Below are 21,683 nucleotides of genomic sequence, written 5' to 3'. Positions count from 1 at the left end.
GCAGATAAATGATAATTTTAGTATTAAATTTATTTTCAAATCTATTAATTGTTATTGTACTATTAAATGCATTTTCAAATATTACCTATTATTATAAAATATCATAAATTATATTATTTACATATCAATTTCTTCATATATCAATCACAATATATGTATTATTACTTCTTATATTATTTTTTAAAAGTTTTTCCAATATTTTCACAAATTTAATTAGTTTTTTACTTCACCTATATTTTATGTCAAAATACCATCGATATTTCTTGATAAATCCCAATATATCCATTAAAATTGAAAATTTTATCCTTGGTTCCATAGCTAAATTGGTCAAGTACAGTCTTTAATACATTTTATTTTACTTTTCTTATATTTGTGTAGACCCTATTTGGAAAACCATTCTTTTGCTCCCATTTTCTTTTTTCAATTGGTAGAGTTTTGAGGAGCATGTGCTACATTTAGAAAGGGATGTTAGCAAATGGCAACATGTTGTTAGAGTGGGGGGATGGCTTCTATAGGAGCAAGCTGTTGAGACATGTGGCAAAGACATCACTACCTCGGCATAGTGGTGGTTGAGAATGGAGACCTTTTTGCTAAACGGTGAGCAATGGAATTGGTGAAGGCTTAGAGGGAAAGAAAGAGGTTGAATAGAAGAAGGGAGAGATACCAGAAAAGAAGAAAAACAAGGGAGATATCTGGAGAATTGAGGAAGGAGAAAATGGAGCTGGAAGCGAGACAACTTTGGGGTTTATGAGTGAGTATTCCAGGTAAAGCCAGCTCAAGCTTCTTGTCTCTAATTTTCGCATTGCTTCATTCCCATTTTCCAACGACTATTATGAGTATTGCTTTGTTGATTGGAGTGGACATCAAGGGCCACTCATTTGCCTTGTCGGGTTTGATTCTATACATGCATGCTCTGTTTTGGTTTATTTTGAGGTATTTTTTGTTTTTTCTTGGAAATATCTGATGCATCACTCCTTCCTTGAACTAGATACACCAAGATCATGCTCTTATTTTCTCTAAATCCCACCAACTCCTTGCTCTTGGACGGACCATGACATAAAGCCAAGTTCTTACTCTGTTTTTTTTTTGTATATATTTATTTATTTATTTATTTTATTTATTTCTGTTTCTTGCTCTATTTCTTGTTGATGGTGGGGATGAGGTTATCAATGGCCAAGTTGCTAAGTCTGTGATGAAGTTGTACATTGAGGTTACTGATGGGTCTTCCATTGAAAGTAAAATGAGTGTTCAGATTTGGCAATATCGGAATGCAGACCTAGGCTTTGGATCCATCGTGCAATTTTCCTGCATTTTGGAGTCTATTTATACAACACTAGCAGTGATGGCATGCATTGAAGGAAGTTCAGAGACTGGAGCTAGAACAAACTTTACAGAAGTGCTATGGGGACCTCAACTGCGCTTGTGAGTGAGCATTATTTCCTCATCTACTTGCAACCCATTGATGTTCAGGATCCTATAGTTTGTTTTCTAGTTGAATTAATTTCAAAAACTCCTTAGTGCTTGTTTCCAAAGACACCCGAGCAATTTGTGAGACTATGAAGAACATAGCAAGGCCTATCATTACCCAACAAGCTCTAAAATGCAAAATCAATTCAACTGGATTTAAAGCATTCACCTTGAGCTTTACCACCTATATTTCAAGGAATGAAAATTGCTAATGAGATGGAGATGATTATGGACTAGCCCCTAATGGACAAAACCATCAGTGATCTTTGGAAATTGGATACTGTCTTTTTCCGTTGCTGAAGACCCCTCATAAGCCCATGGATTTTCTCTCTCGCTCCCGGAGCACGTCGGCTTTGGAATTTTCTAAGGCTTTAGCTCCTACTTAGATGCAAGCGCTTCCCAAGACGTTGAGTGGCGGTGGCAGCTTTGCCATACCGGAGGACATCGCTGAAAAGATGAGGGAGTAGTAGCTTAATGCACAAGTGAAGATAAAAACAAGAGAGAGAAAGAGCGAGGAGAGAGAGAAAGAGAGCCTCTCAACTTCCCTAACTTGGGGTTATTGCTGAGATTTCTTTTTATTATCAATAAATTTGTTTGGGCTCGAAGAGATAGTGGTTTCAGGAGGTGTAGTCACCGGTTTTGTCAGAGATGAGAGTGTTTCTTTATACACACCAAAACCTGCGCCTTGCCCACATGCTTTCTTACATTTGAAGACTCTACCACACTAGTTTTTTTTTCATGTTCTGTCACGGTGGTTTGCTTCGTCTTTAATGACGTTCGTCACTGAATCTATGCTCCTTATTGGGTGAAACTCCTGGAGATTTTTCAATTTGCAAACATTACATCAAATTCAAGTTGCTTGACCAAGGAGTATCTGTAAGTTGATGCGGCCACCCATACTTGCAAGTTGGTGCCAAGTCTTGATTACTTATTGGCTCATCATTAATGAAACATGAAGCTAGGATTGAAGAAATGATGGAAGTCTATTATGCCCCTTCGTTTGAGGGGCAAATCAACAACTCATTTTTCATTTTTCCAAAGGTGAAATCAACTAGCTATGGTCCTGGAAATACACCAATTTATCTCAATGTGTACGACTTGACACCTATGAATGGTTATGTCTATTAGGTCGGCCTTGGGATCTTTCACTTTGGTGTAGAAGTTCATGGTGTAGAATATGCATTTGGAGCTCATGACTGCCTAACTAGCGGTGTCTTTGAGGTTGAACCTTTCTAGTGCATCACCCAACGAACACATCTCATCTTTTTTTTAATTCTTCATATTTTGATATCAAAGTTTAATTTTCCAAAATTTCAATTTTCAAATTTAATTGTCAAAACTTCCATTTTCAAATAATTTTCCAAAATTTCAATTTTCAAATTTAATATTTAAGAAATCTCATTCTCAAATCATTCTTCAAAATGCTAATTTTCAAAACTTCCATTTTCAAATAATTTTCTTAAATTCCAATTTTCAAATAATTTTTTTTAAACAACTCAAATTTTCAAATAATTCTTCAAAATTCCAATTTTCAAATTTAATTTCAAATAATTTTTCAAAATTCCAATTCTCAAATTTAATTTTCAAAACTCTCATTTTCAAATAATTTTTCAAAATTCCAATTTTTAAATTTAATTTTCAAGATTTCAATTTTCAAAACTCTAGTTTTTTTTTTTCAAATAATTTTAATTCCACTCTGATTTTCAAATAATTTTAAGTCCTTTCTTTTCTTCTTCCTTCATAGGGTTTAGAGTCACCAAAAATTCTGTTTTTAATAAATTTGCTACATTTCCCTTCAGGTAAGCACTTTCACAAATTTTCTTTGATCTTCAAATAATTTTTCGATTTTCTCGATTTTTAATAAGCATGAATGAATTTTTCATAATTCCAAAATAATGGAATTTGTGGGATTAATTCATGCAAAAGTAATTTGGGCTTTGGTGGGGGCCCCACATCCATAATATTTTCTTTCAAAATAATTCAGGTGAAGTGCATGATTGTTACTGTTTGATTTTGACCAATTTTGTGTGTGATATTTTACATTTATCATTATGAGCTAACATTGTTTCAATGACAACACATTCTTATTTGCTGCTAAGGTACGCTCCCACTCTTACTTTATTTATTTATTCATTCTCATGTTCGATTTGTTTTATTATTTGATCATTTCATTGGTATCCATTGATTTCCTTATCAATTGTCACACTTGCCTCACCTTATTTAGTAGAGACCCATGTTCAAGGACTTAGAGAGGTGCTTCGGACTTTCACCATACTTTTTTGATAAGTGATCTGGCCCCCGAATCCGGATTTGGTTTTTCATAAACCCGTTTTTCCTTCGGGAGTCACACTTAGGGTTTTTCTTTCTTATTTTGTTTTCCCTTTAAAAATAAAACAAAAATAAGTGGCGACTCCAGGTTTTTTTTTTTCAAAAAAACTCAAGTTTTCACCAAATAATAAAAAAAAAAATGAGTCATGCTATCGAGTGGTAACACATCATGCAAAATGAGGGGTCCACAATTTGGTTTTTAGAAAATTTGATGGAAATTTTTTGGTGTGTTGGTTTATTGGAAAAAATTATTAGAGATTAAAAATAAAAAAAAAGTGAAAGAAAAAAAAATAGAATTAAAATTAATAATGTTGTAAAATAAAGGAAGAAATAAAACCACAAGAGGAAAAAAAATTAAAACATGGAGAATAATGAATTTATTTCATTAATAGGTTTTTGTATGCACAAAATTTTAAAGTCCTACAAAATAAGAAAAACTTCAAGAAAAACATCCATTTAATTTTTTTTGTATTGAAATACTTGTAAAGTTCAATCTTTGTAGTAATATTCTTCATAAACGGATATTTTTCTCTAATTCGGTCATTTTGATCACAATCAAATAGATGACGATGTAAGTATTTTCTTAAACTTGAAGATTAATCAAGGACCTAACATTACTTGTTCCTAAATAACTTTTCTCCTGGACTTGTAAGGATGTCTTGTGAAGTTTGTTTTTTTTTTTTTTTTTCTTCCTATGAAGCCTCTTTCCCTTATGTTCTTTTTTCGATTTTCTCTATTAAAGAAAATCACTATTATTTATAAGTGAAATTAAGAAATTAATTTAAAATCCCTAATATTTAATTGTTTAATTCAAAGAATTTCAAACTTTGATTTTAGTAACTTATCTTCTTTATTTAAGAAATTTGCTAGATAATATTGTAGACCCCCTCAAGAGAGCAATTTTAAGGGATTTTTTATGGCATGGGAAAGATAATGTCTCGCCACCTGGAGGAGCTGACGACACCTAGGATGAGTGAGTGGGGGGGGGGGGGCTTTTCATGTTGTGAGGAGACTGCATCAGACGAGACAAGAAACATAGGCGGCCATGCTAGTGGTCAGAGGTGCCATACTTGCTGAGTGGAGCAATGGTGGAGCCGGTAGTGGTTTGCTATGGAAGATAGAAACAGGGGGGGGGGAGAGAGAGAGACGACTGGTTACAGAGGAAGGGAGGACCAATAAGGGGGGAGGATTCTTTTATGCTGATGAAGATAGAGATTGGCAAATGGGGGACATACCGTGAAAACGAGCAGAAAAAGGAGATAACACAGGTATGAATTCTGAAAACCGGATTCATTCATTTATTTATTTATTTATTTTGTTTGTTTTTGATGCCATGTTATGATAGTTTCTAGGCATGAGGATTTTCATTTTTGATGTCTGAACATGCATATTGTGGATCCTTGTAATTTTTTTTTTCTGGAATCTGAGCTTACTTACACCCGCCATACTCATTCTCTCTCTCTCTCTACCTTCAACCTCATTCATGCCTGCCTAACCAAACCCACTACTCATTTCTCATGCGGACGCGGGCACCATGCATGGGAAATAATTAACCCATTCTCCATGTGCTTCCAGGACCTTCTCATACCCTACCCATTGCACTTAGCAGACGTATCCTCCTAGCCCCATGCATAGGGGCACCTCTATATCATTTCACCTTTCATACCCATCTCCTCAAGCTCGCTGCTCATTCCTTCGCGTCCATGGAGGACCTACCGATCATCTCCGAAACCCCAATCTCATAATCAGCCTCCGATCCACATCCGCGTGTCCCCAAGGTTCGCCGGAGCATCCTACTGCCCGCTGCGCTGAATCGAAACCAACTGTGCTTCTTAGAGCTCTGCATGTCGCGGAAAGAGACTCCGTAGCCATCGCCGAGTGCTCTACTTCTCTCTTTGCTTTGCTGCGTTTGGCTCTTTCTGAAGTTACTGGCAATCCTGTCGATCATATACGGTGCTTCAGTGATGCTGCAGGCCGCTTCCAGGAATCAGCATTTGATGCAGCTACAAAGGGTAGTCGGTGAGGAAGATGGTCTTTTTTTGAGCCCGCCCATGTTAGTATTGGATTTGGGCTTGGTTTGGAACACCAAGCCCAAGCTTGTGATGGAGTTAGAGTTAGAGGCCTGTCCAAGATGATGGATATGGGCCTGGTTGGAAGCCTAAGCCCAATTGCATTAATGAAGGGCCTCATGCCCCCTGTACTATTCACTCTCATGGCCCATACCTATTCCAGGATAGCCCATTTGGCCACTTCATTCCTAAATAATCCTTTTTTAAAAAGAAAACAAACTCTTTAATATCCATAATTAATTAACCAAATCATTTCCTTTTATTTATTACCTTATTTCTACCAATTTAGTTAACTCATACTTAAAGACAAATTATTAATTATGTTTTTATCTCGAAATTTATACTACTCAACTTCACTAGCTTAAACGTTATGATTATTAATTATTATTATTATTCTGTATCTATTTATCACATTTTTTAAAACCTAATTTTAATTCTTCAAAATATTTGTTTAAATCATATTTTCATAAATCAAATCATTATCCCGTATTATTATTTATTCAAAGTCCAATCTATAAAAAAAAATCACATGTTTTAATTTAATTCCTCAAATACTCTTTTAAATCTCACATTTATCCACTAGAATTATTATCCTATATATTCATTTATTTATCTATACCAATCCTTCAAAAATCTCATGCTTTAAATTAATTCTTCAAATACTTATTTAAATCTTATTTTCATAAATCGAATCATCATCCCGTATTTTTAGTTATTTAAAATCTAATCCTCTAAAAATCCCGTATTAATTTAGTTTCTCAGCAATTTGTTTGAATCTTATTTTCATCAATTATGATTATTATCTCATATTTGTCTATTTATTTAAAACCTAGTTCTTCAAAAATCTCTTGTCTTAACTCAATTTTTCAATCCTAAAAATCCTACAGTTCATCTAAATTTTACCCTCATCAATTAGAATCATTATTCCATGTCTATTCAAAGTCCAATCTTCCGAAAACTCCATGCCTTAATTAAAACTTCAATCCCAAAAACTCTACTATCCACCTTTATTCGCCTAAATGTTATTCTCGTTAATTAGTATTATAATCTCATACCTACCTATTTATTCAAAGTCATATCCTTTAAAAATCCAACACCCTAATTCAAATTCTCAATTAGAAAATTTTCACTATTCTCTTTTTTATTCGTCTAAACATTATTTTTGTTAATTAGTATCATTATTCCGTGTTTATTTATTTATTTATTTCAATCATTAAAATTTAATTCTTCAAAACCGGATTTCCAAATTTAACCTTGAGACTCAAAAATTCCACCATTCACTATCATTCATTCAAATATCATCTTTGTTATCATTGTTATAAATTCCACGTTTGCTTGTTTCTTTCTTCTGAAAATCCCAATAATTAGAGTTCAATTATTCAAAGGCCCGACTTTCAAAATTTAATTTTCAAAATCCCACTATTCACTATTCATCCGCCCAAATATCGTTTTGATTAATCAGTAACATTACTCCATACTTACCCATTTATTTCTCTTAAAAATTTCAATCATTAGAGTTTAATTCTTCAAAATTCCGATTCCTAAATTTAGCTATTTGAAATTCCAATTGTCTTATCTCCGAACTTAATTTCTCGTTTCCCATGCTCCAATTCTCATATTTACCCCGCTACTTATTATTATCATTATTATTATCATCTTATTCATTATTTATATAAATTCTGCATTCGAATGATTTCTAAGATTTTCCATTTTTTTTACGCATCAACTTTCATAACTTCTACGCTTCAAATAACTTACGATTCTGATCCCTTTTGAAATTTAACTCCCATAATCCCAATTTTCGTAACTTAATTTTTCTTAAAAATCCCGAACCTTCAAATAATTCTTCAAAATCCCAATTTTCTTTCAAATTTAATTTCTAAAAGTTCTCATTTCTTACATATAATTCCTAAGAATCTAATTTTCAAATAATCTCTAAGATTCCGATTCTCAAATGAATTTAAAAAATCTAGCTTCCCTTCAAACAATTTTAATCCCTGCTTAGTGATGCATGTGGTATGTTTTGTGCTCTATATGGTGTACTAACCCTCTCTATTGATAGCGCATGACGGTTTGTTGCCCAGGTATGTATCTATTTTCCCTCTAATCGTTGTCTATGCATGTCTCAACTCTTATATGTGCATGATCATTCAGGATATTCACTGATTTACTCGTAAATTGCCACATCAACTTCATTTTGTTAGTAGAGACCCGATTTTAGGGACTTAGAGGGGTGCTATGGTCTTTTACCGTACCTTCCCGATAAGTAACCTGACCCCCGAGCCCGATCCGGTTTCTCGTAGATCACCTTTTCCAAAATAAGGAGTCGCACTTAGGGTTTTCTTCCTTATTTTGTTTACCCTTTTAAATAAAAACAAAAATAAATGGCGACTTCAAATCATTTTTTTAATCAAATAAAATCAATTTTTCAAATAAAAATCGAGCTCGCCATCGAGTGGAGAACGCATGAGCCGAAATGCGGGATCCACAAATATTTATTTTTAATTCTCTTTTTGACTTTAATTGAAATATTTGTTTTCTTAATTTAGGAACTTTACCAACTAGATTCTATTAAAGAAAATCGTTATTATTTATAAGTGAAATTAAGAAATTAAATTTAAAATCCCTACTATTTAATTGTTTAATTCAAAGAATTTCAAACTTTGATTTTAGTAACTTATTTTCTTTATTTAAGAAATTTGCTAGATAATATTTATTTTTAATTCCCTTTTGACTTTAATTATTTTATTTTGCAAGACTTGATTTTGTAGCGTTTCAGATTTCACATGTCACTTTTTAAGTTTCATGCATGTCATGTGTTTAATGTGTATAACTCATCACTTGTCAATCCCAAATTTTGTTGAACTAAAAAGTCACAATTTTGATGATCAATTAATCTAACAAATTTTGTCTACAAATATTTTCATTTCAAGACACAACACATACATGCGTTTGTCATGTTTACAATATAATACTTAAAATTAGTCTTATGGGCCTTTGACCTTCTTTCTTTGATTTTTTTTTTTCAAAGAAATATTTTGGTAGGAATTTTTCCTGTTTTAGAGTATCTCTCTTCCACTTTTTCCTAATACTGTTTTGTTATCTTCCTCTCCTTTCATTTAGTATCAAAGAAGACCTTCTGTTACAAGAAAAGTTTTTTATTTGAACATCACTTTTCCATCCTCTCCGATTTGTCATATCTCTCTCTCTCTCTCTTTGTATTTATATATAGCTCCATTAATCCTATTATACCTTTAGTTAAAGATGTTTCATAAAAGGCATCCATGTAACCACAGTTATATGACCAATTATATGCCTTATTTATTATTTTATCCCAAAAATTCTCTTAGGAACTTTTTTGGAAAATGAATTAATTAAATCCAAATTTTTTAAAGATGAATAAATAGGATTATATAAAAAAGACACTAAAAATATTCCAAGGGCAATAACGTGAAAGACCAAATTTAAACTTTTGTAAGAAGTCCTTAACTCTTGTTGAATTGCATTCCATACTTAAGTGTTTAAGTCTTCACCTATGCAAATTAACTTGGTTTGGATGCATAGTAGTGTCCAACTTTTGACACTTCATTAAAAATTGGAACCATATTTAACACCCATGTAGACAAGTCATACTCTTGACATGAAGCGGCGTTGTATTTTCAGCACTTAATGCTGCTTAAGGGTTAAAGCTTTACTCATGCAAATTGGTTTAGCTTGGATGCTTAATGATGTCCAAATTTTAACACCTAATTAAAATTGGAATCATATTTAATGTTTATGGTTGTCATAGCCTTGATGTGGAGCAATGTTGTATTTTTGGCACATAATGCTATTTGAATGCTAAAGTCCTCACTCATGTGAATTGATTTGCCTTAGATGCATAGTGGTGCCTAAATTTTAATACTCGATTAAAATTGAAAACATATTTAATACCCCATCTAGGCAAGTCGTAGCCTTGACATGAAGCAATATCGTATTTTTGGCAATTAATGCAATTTAAGTGCTAAAGTCCCCACTCATGCAACTTGATTTGCCTCAGATGCATAATGGCATCAAACTTTTAATACTTAACTAAAATTAGAACCATTTTTAACACCCATGTAAATGTTGAGATAGAACCCTTAAAAGCATGACATGATGTAACATTAAATGGATTATTTCAGTTCTCTTTTGTCTTTTCCATTCAAGAATGATATGTAATCTATTTGAGATTGTAGTACATTACCTCATAATTGAAGAGATGTGTAATACTGAGATTGTTGTGCACTACCTCCTAATTGGAGAGATGCGTATGATGATGATGATATTTTAAAAATAAAAAAATAAGAAAAAGTTATAAAATTTAAACAACGTTAAAGGAGTTTTAGTTTTTAAAAAGAAAAATAAAAATAATTAACAAATCTGAAGAAGATTATGGAGAAGGGAGATCTAGTGAAAAAGATAATAGAGATGGAAAAGAGAAAAACCCTAGAGAGATAGAAGAAGAAGAAAAAAAGAGAAAAGTAAAGAGATAAACATAGAAATTTCACTATTAATTGTTTTTACTTTCTACAAAGGAATCTATTCTTGTTCTTAATAATAAAATATTTTCTAGATTAGATGCAGAGAAGAAAAGAAATTCTTATTGTTCATTTGATTTGTATAGGGTTAGGAAGTCAAAGAAAAAAGGAAAAAAAAAAAGAGGAAATGTCTTTATATAATAAAATTGGGAATAAATGTAGGAATCCTAGATCACTTTGTTCCCTATCCTAAAATCAGGTTAGGTGCATGAATTTTTTCCTAGGCTCTAGATCCTAGTAATGAAAGCACAAAAAAAAAAAAAAAAAAAAACAATTTTTAACATAAGGATCTAGATTCTAAATTCAATAATTCATTCCAAATATAAAGCCTTGGATAGGTACAAACATATTTATAAAAGAAAAAAAAATGAAAAAAAAGGTTTTAATTTTAGATAGGCCTAATGATCGAGGATCTCCAAATTCCATAAGATTTTGGGATAATTAAAAACAACAATATTAAAATAAAAGCCCAAAAATAAAAAAAGAAAAAAAGAAAAAAAAACTATTTAAATTACTTTGACTATATATCTAACATCATATTCAACTCTATATTGCACTACAATAATTATGAGCTTTTTCCATAAATTAATTTTTGATTAAGAAAGAATATTTTGTGGTAGAAGATTTTTTGTCACAAAAAATTATTTATGGTGAGTTTGTTGCAATAAGTCTCACAACAATTATTTTTAACCATGAAATTTAATTTTATTACAAAATAAATCATTTTTCTTCAAAATAAAATTTATGACAATGTCACTTTTCATTACAAAATAAATTTGTGACAACATGTCATTTTTCACCACAAAATAAATTTATGACAACATGCCACTTTTCACTAAATAAAATTTATGACAATTTATCATTTTTCATGAAAATAAATTTATCACCTTTTTCCCCTAAAAAAAATTCATGGTAAAAAAATCACTCTTTTACACTGAAATATAATTTTTTTGGTGAAATATATTTTATTACAAAAAAAAGTATTCTTGTGTATGTCACATGTTTCACAGTTCCCTTGTTTCAACTATAAATATCATTTCTAATAATTTAATAGTAACATTTCAAATGAAATGGTTGATAGAAACATTTTTTTACTCAACACCAACTTTCTAAACAATAGACATCTTTGTATAGGTCAAGTATTCACTCGTCAAAAACATGAACTAAACATTTAAGTTAGAACATGCCTCATTCACCTATCCTTATACAATCAATTTTATCTTGAAACACAACCAAACAAAATCAAATACAATCGAGTATCCACATGACTATTGTTCCTTTCATAACAACAGGGATCAACTGGAGTAAGATTATTTCCAAGAGAACCTGCAAATTGAGAGAAAACATCTCAGTGAATTTGACTTCTTTTTTCAATCTTCCATGGCTCACTATTGGAACCTAAGCGAAAGAGAACTGTTCATGCTGATAAGAAAATCAACCAAGTGATTTGTTGATTCTGATGGTTAATTTTCATTGGATATGCTGCAGAATTATAAATTTGGGAGCCAAATATACACATTTTAGATGGAACTACTCACCAGCATTAGTCAAATGGAGTTGCTACTGTACTTAGACAAAGAGAAGTGTAGGTCCCAGATGCAGGAGGCCGCTGCTGATCTTGATGGAGCCCCTGCTGTAGAAAAAATACCTTTTCTAGCTTCAACTGAATTCTTCTCCATGGCTGAACCACCAATGCTGTTAGCAGAAACAGCTCCATTCAATCCATTTCTCAGGCCACTGAGATTGTTGCCCGCCAGAGAAACTACTTCCTTTGATTCTTCATCTGTTCTCAATTGGTTACGCTGCATTGAAATCCTTTCCTTTCTCTCTGAATTTTTTAAATCCCAAATAAGATGACTTATGTGAACATATGAGCTGCACATCTTTTCCATGATTGCTTTTTATGCACTGTAACTCTAGAAACCTGTATACTCAATAACACAACATAAACTCAATCAAATGCTTAAAAAAATTATATATAAAAACTTGCAAGGGAATGAATACTCATATTGCAGAACTTTTAAGCATCAGCTAGAGTAGCAAGTGGTGGTTACCTTTTCGGTTGAGACACCATTTCCAAATGAACTAGGTCATGTAGTGCCAGTAGCATTATCTAGCCAAGCTTGAGTTTTAGAAGAAGAACTGAAACACGAATATGAATGAAGGATGAGAGAGAGAGAGAGAGAGAGAGAGAGAGAGAGAGAGAGAGAGAAGCAAAGAGAAGGGAAGCAAATTACTGCAAGGAAGGGCCATGAATTGCTGTCCCAAGCGACCCTGTTGATGACAAGCCTGGCCATAATACCAGATCTTCCAACCAAAAATCAAAGATTAAGGCATGATGAGAATATTAATATGCGGAAGTAGATGCAAGATCTATGTTCTGCATTCTAAGCAATGACCAACAAAATTATGAAATGGGAAAATCCGTTCAAGGAAAAGATGTATACCATTTTTGTACTATCTTTGACAGTATGTCTTTGGTAGTATGAAACTGCAGAATCAGATAAACTATTAAATCTTAACAAACCAGAGCCCAAAAAATTAAAAAAAAGCAAATAAAGACAAAAGAAGAGCCTCAACAAGGCAATCAATAGCAAATCAAGAAGAGACCTAATGCGGATGCAGGGCTCTCCCTTGCCTCTGGCAAAGTTGAATGCTTTGATTCTGATGATTCACCAACCAATTCACCCGTATTGTCTGTCTTATCACTGTTGGGGAACATTCCTACCAATGTGTACAGGGTCTCCACTGCTTCTTCCTCCTCTTTGGTAATTGATCCTGAGATGGGTTGTTTCTGAGACCAGTCTGAGCCACCGTGCTTCTACAGTAGCAACTCCATTTGTCTAAGTACAAGCGCCCCATTAGTATAACAAACATTGAGGTCTGAGGTAGCAGGTAGATACATTATGTAAGCCTATCATATGAGTCAATGGGCTAAGGACTGGGATTTGAGCTAGTAGGGCTAGTTTGAGCTGATTTTCCTGTTTCTGCATGTTATCTTTTTATTACTAACAATTATAGTTCTTCACCCTTAACTATAAAAGGTTGCAGGATATAAACTACCATCAACTTCAAAAGAGGAAATGCAATTTTTCAAGAAGCTAGGAAGCAAATCAATCATTCTAGAGTGAGGCACTTGTCCAGAATCTCCACAAAAAACTGCCTCAGTAATTGTTTTTCTTTTTCCCTTTTTACCTAGTCAGAACAAGAACAAGAAGTAAACTTATTAGCAAATATCGAACTTCACACAATGTGCTCCACTAAACAATTCTTTTCTTTTGTAGGCAGGTTGGCAGATTTTTGGGGTTGTAATCCAGAAGAAAAAAAGGATAAACAGAAGTTAAAAGTGAAGGCCAATAAGAATATAGAAAATAAAGATAAAAGAGAATTAGTTCATAATATGATCACACCTTACATGTAAACTTCACCGGAGTTCACCTTTCTAATCAATATTGAAGAAAATGGTCTATTTTATGCAGAAAATTTGCATGGCTGTTAAGGGAACCATTTTTGAAAGAAAATGGAACATCAGTTGGCTCATATTGTGAAGGAGTTGTTTTGTTCTTATCAAAAAGAAAAAGGAGAGAGAGAGAGAGAGAGAGAGAGAGAGAGAGAGAGAATATATAGTATTGGAAAATGAAGGGGAAAGAATAGTTCAAAAGCAAGTCAGCAATAGTACTATAAATTAGATTTTAGAGAAGTATTTGCAAGCCTAGAATTTTTTTCATACCGTTTGGAACCCGATATAAGAGAAACCAATCAAAGAAAATAATCATCTCTAGCTATTTTGGGTTGAAAATGAAAATGTGAGAAGATGAATAAGGAAAACATGGTTGGAATTACTTTGTAATTTCTGGCCTTGTTGCATGATAATTAAATATACCGAATTTAGGGCGAAAAAAGCAGCTTATGTGTGAGTCCAGTTATTAAGAAAAAGTAAGCTCCAGCATGGTAGTGCTCTTTTTGTCTCTTTTCATTGGAAATAGAATACCAAGTTTTAGGAGTGTCTACAATGTAACAAAAATTAAAGCTCACGCTTTTCCTAGCTCAAATTTAAGGTTTAAGCAGTAGTGTTCTTTTTCAGTCTCTATATAATTGACTTAAAACTCAAGCTTGAGCTTGGGCATTACCAAAAATTCATGAAGTGAGTTCATTGACCATACCCGAGTTTTATGTTATAAATGAACCGAAACAATAAGGTGTAAGGATGCAATTATCCATCACAAATAGAACGGCATATACAAAATTTTCATTTACATGGCTAAAAATTTTGATGGTTGCCTGGATTTACAGCAAGTTGGTACACTTTATATCAATGGACCAACTGCAATGAACCAAACTACTGTATATCAATGGAAGGCCATGTTCTAAGTTGAGACAAATGGCGTATACCTCATAAGGAAGAGTAAACGGGAATAGGAAGCAGGTAAAATAAAATTCAGAAATATATTGTGTTTGAAATCACTATAAAACGAAACTACCTGTTGTGATAAATCCTGTTGTGGTAAATCACTCTAATATTGCCTATATAGGCAAGCTATGCAGGCAGCAGGTTCACACCAAGTGTCAGTGAGATAACAAATGCTACTTCTGCAAAGCAATGTCCTAAAGGAGAAGGAAGAGTGGGGAAGAAAGAGTACAGTAGAGAGATTCCTTCTTTTACTCAAGAAGTCTTAATCCTGACTACTCAAAAGGCAAAGAGTATAATTAAGTTTTAGATTTAAAATCACTGCTTATATATATATACTTAATAATGCCTACAGAAAGGGAAAGAAGTCACCTAGGAGACAATTAGACAACACTAGGAAATATTGAACCCTTACAATAATTAAAAAAGGAAAGAAGAGAATAAGAATAAGCTTCTTGCCTCCAAGCACTCTCCAACTTTAAGAATTAAATCTTGAATCATGAGCAATTTTACTCTGTCCAAATAGAAAAACCAACCATGAACACAAGCATAGTATCTACATACATCAGATAAATCCACAAACAACTCAAAATCATCTAAATATACTTACAATTGTTATATTCAAACAAATTCAATACCATATAGATGTGGTATAACTAAAAACCAACCTAAACTGTCTGCGATATTGTCACAGAAATTTGAAGACATAATATGGAGTACTTACATGTGTCTCTTCCAGATTATATTGAACACAAGAATAGAAAGACATTTTGTCATATTTGTTGACAAGACTGTGCAATGCAAGATCCATATCATTGACTGGAGGGATCTTCATTTTTTGCATCAATGAATATCATTGTCAGGGACCCAGAAGTGAAAGAAAGAAAAGACTAAATAACTATATTGCTTCCATTATCACACCTGAATTTCACTTATTTAAGTCCTATTTGATCCAGTAATTGAAAAAAAAAAAAAATAGAACCTTCACTCTAGTACAGGACAAGTAGAACCAAGCCCATAGAACTGCAGTCCATGCCTGAAACCTAGATGTAGTCTACAAAATTTCCCATTGTCTCTCCTCTGTTGCCCATTAAAAACTAATTCATAGTTTCCCAGGATTTCAATTATACTTTTTGGTAATATCAATGGTTTACCAGGGTTCCACCAGAATGAAAATTACCAACTGAAGTGACATATAAAAGTTAAGAAAAGGAAAGAAAAGATGAAACATGATGATTGAGTACCAGATTATTCTCAGCAACTAAGGCTTCTATATTTTGTTCATTCAGTTCTTGTGGGCAAATCCGCTCAAAATCATCAATTTTGGCTGCAGTCCAGGAAAGAAACCACAGTCATTCCATTTCCGTTTAAGGAGTGAAACCAAACATCAATAAAAAGGAAAATAAAATGAAAAATAATAATTAGACTCTGTCAGAAATACACTTGCATCAAAGAACAAGATAGATAATGTGTGAAGACGAAATTTTAGATTAAGTATAGAAGCACCAGACAAAACCACCATCAGTACACCTCATATCATCACAAGACATTCTTCTCAGTCCCTTAAATGCTTCGAAATCTCAATAACAAATGAAAAACGCAAAGATAATGCTCAATCTCCAGACCTTGTCTAAGAAGAGACTTTCAAACTCTCTTTTGACGGCTTCATTGAGGGGAAGGTCCAGAAGATGAGGCCGCAATTGCAGCGTGTGCTCAATCAAGCTAAGGAAGAACATCTAAACCTAGAAAACGTAAATTTCACACTGAAAATCAGTGGCAGAGGCAGATTATCACAGGAAATTGAACAAAATAAAGGTAAAGAAACTAACAAAATGTCTCCTCGAACTTGTTTTCGAAGTCTCAAGGATGCTCTGTTTTCTGTAGGGTTCTTCAGTGAGATTCTGGTTGATCTAGGGCTTTAATCTCCGACCGATCAGCGTTTTCGGCAACAGGTATATTTCATTGCCCATTGCGCCGGTGAGGTTTGTGATTCGTCAACTATGAGAAGAGAGACCGAAACCAAAGTTGATGGGAGGGAGAGTGCTGAAAGCCTGAAACAGAAAAATCATTTCAATAATGTGAAAAAAAAAAAAATCAAAACTAACAGAATGATTTTAGAATTAAAATTTATTTTAATTTTATTGTTCTTAAACAAAATTTCATATAGAATTTCCCATCAATATTTGGAAGTTGACTCTAATTTGGAAAAAAAAAATTCAAAAAATATATATGTATATTAAATTATAATATGGTGTGACCCCTTTTTGCTTAAGACCCCTTTTTTTTTCTTTAATTATTTACTGTGAAATTAATATTAAATTAATTCCAATTAGGCTTAACTTATATTATGATGTAATTCAAGACAAAATTCATATCAAAATCTTATAACTTTTTTTTTGCCTGGATATTGTTAAATATAATATTTTGCCATAAATATAAATTTCATCTGTAAAAAAAATGTATTTTTTTTACAATAAAAATAAAATTTGTTACAAAAATCTTCTTTTTCCCATAAAAATTTATGGTAGCAAAACATGAAATTTGTTGTAGGGTTGTTAGGAGCATTTAATTATTTTAAGGTTATGTTTATTCTCAAAAAATATTAAAGAAATAAAATGATTTCCACATATTTGATTGTACTATAAAAAATATAAAAGAAAATAAAATATAATTAAAATTAGTTAAAAACATATGTATTTTAAAATTATTTAATCTTTAAATTAGTTAGAAATAATTTATTAACTTTTAATCTTTTTTTTTCTTTACTTTTTCTTTCCTTTTACTTTTTTCTTTGTTTTTTTTCTTTGCATTTTCCTTCAAATTTTCTAGGAACCAAATATAGCATAAAAATATTAAAATTTGTTCAACTCAAATATAACTCATTTAATAATCATATCAAAATGATTTGATATAAATATAACTTTTTTTTTTCTCACAAATACAATTCATTTAATCTTTAATCTCATTAATAAATGAGTTAAGTTGAAGAATAATTCGTTAACATGGTTCTAGCTTGTTAATCTCTTATCAAACTATGTTAACATGAATCTAAAATTTTAAATATATAAAAATATTATTTTTAAAATACTTTTATATATATATATTTAAATTTTTAATTAACTTAGTTGCTTAACTTTAGTTATAAAACAACCACCCCTAAAAGAATTATTTAATAAAATATAAAATATTTAAATAAAATTAAATTTTATAAAAGAAATTATATAGAATATAATTTAAATAATTATGTAGCTATTTATAAATTAATAACTACTCAATGAAATTTTAAAATCTAAACATTTAATAAATCTCAAAATCAAATGGAAGATATCCCACCTCAAAAAATATTTACTAAAATATCAACTATAAAATACAAAAAGACCACTTTTAAGAATTTATTTTTATAATATATATTAGGGTTTAAATAAAATTAATTTATAAGCATTAAATAAAATTAAAAATAAAATGAATAAATATTTTATAAAATCCATTTAGTATCTATACTTACCTAAGTTTGATACTTTTAACTTTTAAAATTTAAATATGGTTTCGTGGTTCTAAATTCAATAATTTATTTTAAAGATAAGGCAGAATAAATACTCAAAAAGGAAGTTTTTTATTTTGGTATAGTTATGAATAAATAGTTAAAATCAAAGCTTGAAAAGGAAAAAAAGAAAAGAAAAAAGAGGTCATTTAACCTTATTAGAAGTTGTCTGGATACTTCTTTTTCACTAATTCTAATAAATATTTTAACCTTAAGCAAATGAAAAAGAGAAAAGATGTACCTTGGCGGAGGGAGCTGGAAACTAGACATGTGGGTGATCCTCTGTATCATCATGGCTTCTTTTGACATTGAATAGTTGAAGGCTCTGTTGAGGGTGATCTTGGCCATGGTCATATATGAGATGGATCCCACAACTTTCCACTTTGCAACTTGCTCTGCGGTAAGCCTGTTTAAAAACGGACGAAAAGCCAGCCTTAAACTTGTTCCACCTATTGGATCGATACTCACTTGAAATGACAATCTGAGGGAAATAGACCACCATCAATCCTGGATCTGCAAATAATGTGTTATTCTTCATGTCTCGAGTACACTCCAGAGTATAGTCTATCACCTTCACGTGTCCAAATTGATCACCATCGGATATCAACAAATGAAGAGTAGTATCAAATGCAACAATAGGAAAATATGGAATATCATCATCACATAATGTCTTGCATATATCATCAACCGGAACATGATGAGAGAATAAAGCAAATCCCAAGAAGTTGTTATCTTCATACCAATTCTTTGGGAGATCTATTGTTATTTCATCTCCCATACTCTTATGACTTATCCACTCTGGTATTCCTCTACTTCCTGGAATAACAACTCTAGTTTCACGGTAGTACTTCCAGTATGGTGGGCATTCAAAATAATCCTGTATAAAAATAGCATGTAAATTTCATGCCTTCATTAAAAAATAAAATAAAATAAGTGCCATATGTAAAATTCATACCTGAATGTCTGATTTTAAGCCGTTGGGAAGAGAGGACCAGAGTGGATGCTTTGCATCACTTGATAAAGTTTCCAGGAGTGGACAACCATATGCTTCTATCCGTCTTAGACTTGATGGAAGCTCTGGAATTTCTGTAAGCATCAAGCAGCGATTCATCTTAAGGCTACGCAACCGAGAAAGACTAATGATGCCACCAGGTATGCAATCAATATTGTTTCCACTCACATTTAACTCTTCCAATGAGAACAAGCACCATAAATCATCGGGTATTGCTCCTGCCATCAGATTGCAACCACTTACATCTAGTTCTTTTAACTGCATGCTTCTCAGACTGTCGGGCAATTTGTGGAGCTTTGGACAGTTACGAACAACAAGATGACTAACACACGTCATACCAATGTTGTTTGGAAGAGTCTCAAGGTTCTCACAATCGCTCAAGAACAACCTTGCCGCACATATTTGACGTTCAATTGATGATGGCAGCTCTGTTATAGCTGATTCAAGTAAAGAAAGGCCTTTTGAATGTTCCATATCCTCCATGATCTCCGGAAAAATCTCTAGATTTGAACAACCTTCGAGAAAGCAGGCTTTCAGGGATTCCAACTGTAAAATGCTGCTTGGAACACTCCTCAAGTTTTTGCATTTTCTCAGACCTAAGGATTGAAGTCGAGGAAGATGACCTATCAAGCAAGGTAATTCTTTAATACCACTATAATCTAGATTAAGCTGAAGTAGATTTACCATATTCTTTTGGATCTCAGGGAACTTCTCAAAATTAGAGCAATTACGAAGAACCAGTAATTCAAGAGCCTCTAAGCACTCAATGCTGGTTGGGAGTTCTTTAATACCACTATGAGATAACCCAAGCACCTTTAAACGTCTCATATTCACAAAGAAAGTATCAGGGAATTTCTCAAACTTTGAACACTTTGAGAGATTAAGAGTTTCAAGAGCTATCAAGGACCCAATGGTGATTGGGAGTTCTCTAATTCCACTCTCACTAAAATTAAGCTCTGTCAAATAATTCATCTCAGAAAATGTACCAATAGATGAATGAAGTTGGCTGAAGCTTACACAACCTACAAGATTAAGTTTCTCCAATTTTGGCATCCTTGAGAATTTCGGTATTTTGATGAGCTGTTGTGAGTTACTTAGATCAATGAACTTCAATTCTGCAAGACACTATAGCAAAAGACATTTTTTTAAATAAAAACCTTCCATGAACTTGAAAATTAGCATAAAAAAAAAAAAGAAATTAAATAATGATTATACCTTCTCCCCTTTCAAAAGTTCTTTTATGTTGCTAGACTTCAAGTTGATTGCAACAAGCTTCTCTCCATGAAAATTTGAAGGCAAAGACACTAAACCTTCCCAATGAAGATAGTTTAAATTAGGAGGAAATTCAAAGTCTTTAGGAAGAGACATTTTATGCTCATTGCCAAGACTATAATAGACTTTGAGCAATCTAAGTTTCTTCATCTTGGCAAACACTTTCTTCAGACGGGCAAATATTTTTGTAGTGAACCATTTTTCTTTTGATCTAGACAAGTCTAGAGAAATGGTTTCAACATTTTCCATCCCCTGGAAAACAAGATTGAAGGATTAGGGAAAACAAATAGTAAAAATCCTAACTTATTAAGAAAAAATATTATTAAATCTTTTATCTCCCAAAAGAGCTTAAGTAAGCTATTGAATTTAAATAGTTGATTCTTACCTTTTCACTTACAAACGCACAATAGATATCATCTTGATTCCATAATCTGCTCCATTTGCTAGGGTCTTTGGGATGTTGTTCTCGAACAATTTTCTTGCACATTTTCTCGATCAAACCATGCATATGTAGCCTATTGTTTGAGATAGTTATAAGACATTTCTCCAATAGAACTCCTATATTTATTTCACCATACAACTCATAACCGTCCCATATTTTTGAAGCAAAATCTTTATCTTCACCTTGAAAAAAACAAGCAATGTCAAGGAGTATCATTTGTTGTGTAGTGTCTAACCCATCAAAGCTTATTTTAAGCACATTATGAATTTTCATTTCAGGTTCTTTTTCCAATTTGTGTAGTTCACTTGTCCATTCACCTTTTGTCTTGCCACATAAAAGAGAACCCAAAACTTTCAAAGCTAATGGAAGACCTTCACAATAATATATCACCGGATTTAAGAGAATTTTAAAATCCTCTTTTGGAAGATTTGATTGAAAGGCATGTCGACTAAAGAGCTCAAGTGCTTCATTGGAATCTAGTCCTTCAACATTATATAGGTAATCCACATTAAGCATAGTTAGGCATCGTTTATCTCTAGTTGTGATGATGATTCTACTTCCTTTACCATACCAAGCATGATTTCC

General features: G+C 32.3%; 1 protein-coding gene and 1 pseudogene across 2 annotated transcripts in view; both read right to left on the bottom strand.

The window, feature by feature from the left end:
- Positions 1 to 11,497: 11,497 nt before the first annotated feature.
- The window catches only part of LOC104878657 (pentatricopeptide repeat-containing protein At1g71420-like), a 123,958-nt pseudogene continuing 113,772 nt past the window's right edge, over positions 11,498 to 21,683 (bottom strand).
- The window catches only part of LOC104878043 (disease resistance protein RPV1), a 100,309-nt gene continuing 91,650 nt past the window's right edge, over positions 13,025 to 21,683 (bottom strand). Inside the window, exons 3-9 of one of the 2 annotated variants that reach the window (XR_009466087.1) lie at positions 20,600 to 20,908; positions 19,328 to 20,509; positions 18,614 to 19,249; positions 16,661 to 16,882; positions 16,457 to 16,573; positions 16,076 to 16,158; positions 13,025 to 13,266 (exon numbers count right to left, since the gene is read on the bottom strand). Coding sequence is in view for 1 of the 2 variants with exons in the window: in XM_059738106.1 (XP_059594089.1) it covers positions 18,635 to 19,249; positions 19,328 to 20,509; positions 20,600 to 20,908 (2,106 nt within the window). In the remaining variant the exon portion in view is untranslated. Of the gene's footprint in view, positions 13,267 to 16,075; positions 16,159 to 16,218; positions 16,883 to 18,613; positions 19,250 to 19,327; positions 20,510 to 20,599; positions 20,909 to 21,683 lie in introns of those variants that run through there. The other variant, XM_059738106.1, reaches the window with a different exon arrangement.

The sequence above is a fragment of the Vitis vinifera genome, chromosome 7 (genome assembly GCF_030704535.1).
Source record: "Vitis vinifera cultivar Pinot Noir 40024 chromosome 7, ASM3070453v1".
NCBI lineage: Eukaryota > Viridiplantae > Streptophyta > Magnoliopsida > Vitales > Vitaceae > Vitis > Vitis vinifera.
This window is presented reverse-complemented; position numbering and strand designations above follow the sequence as displayed.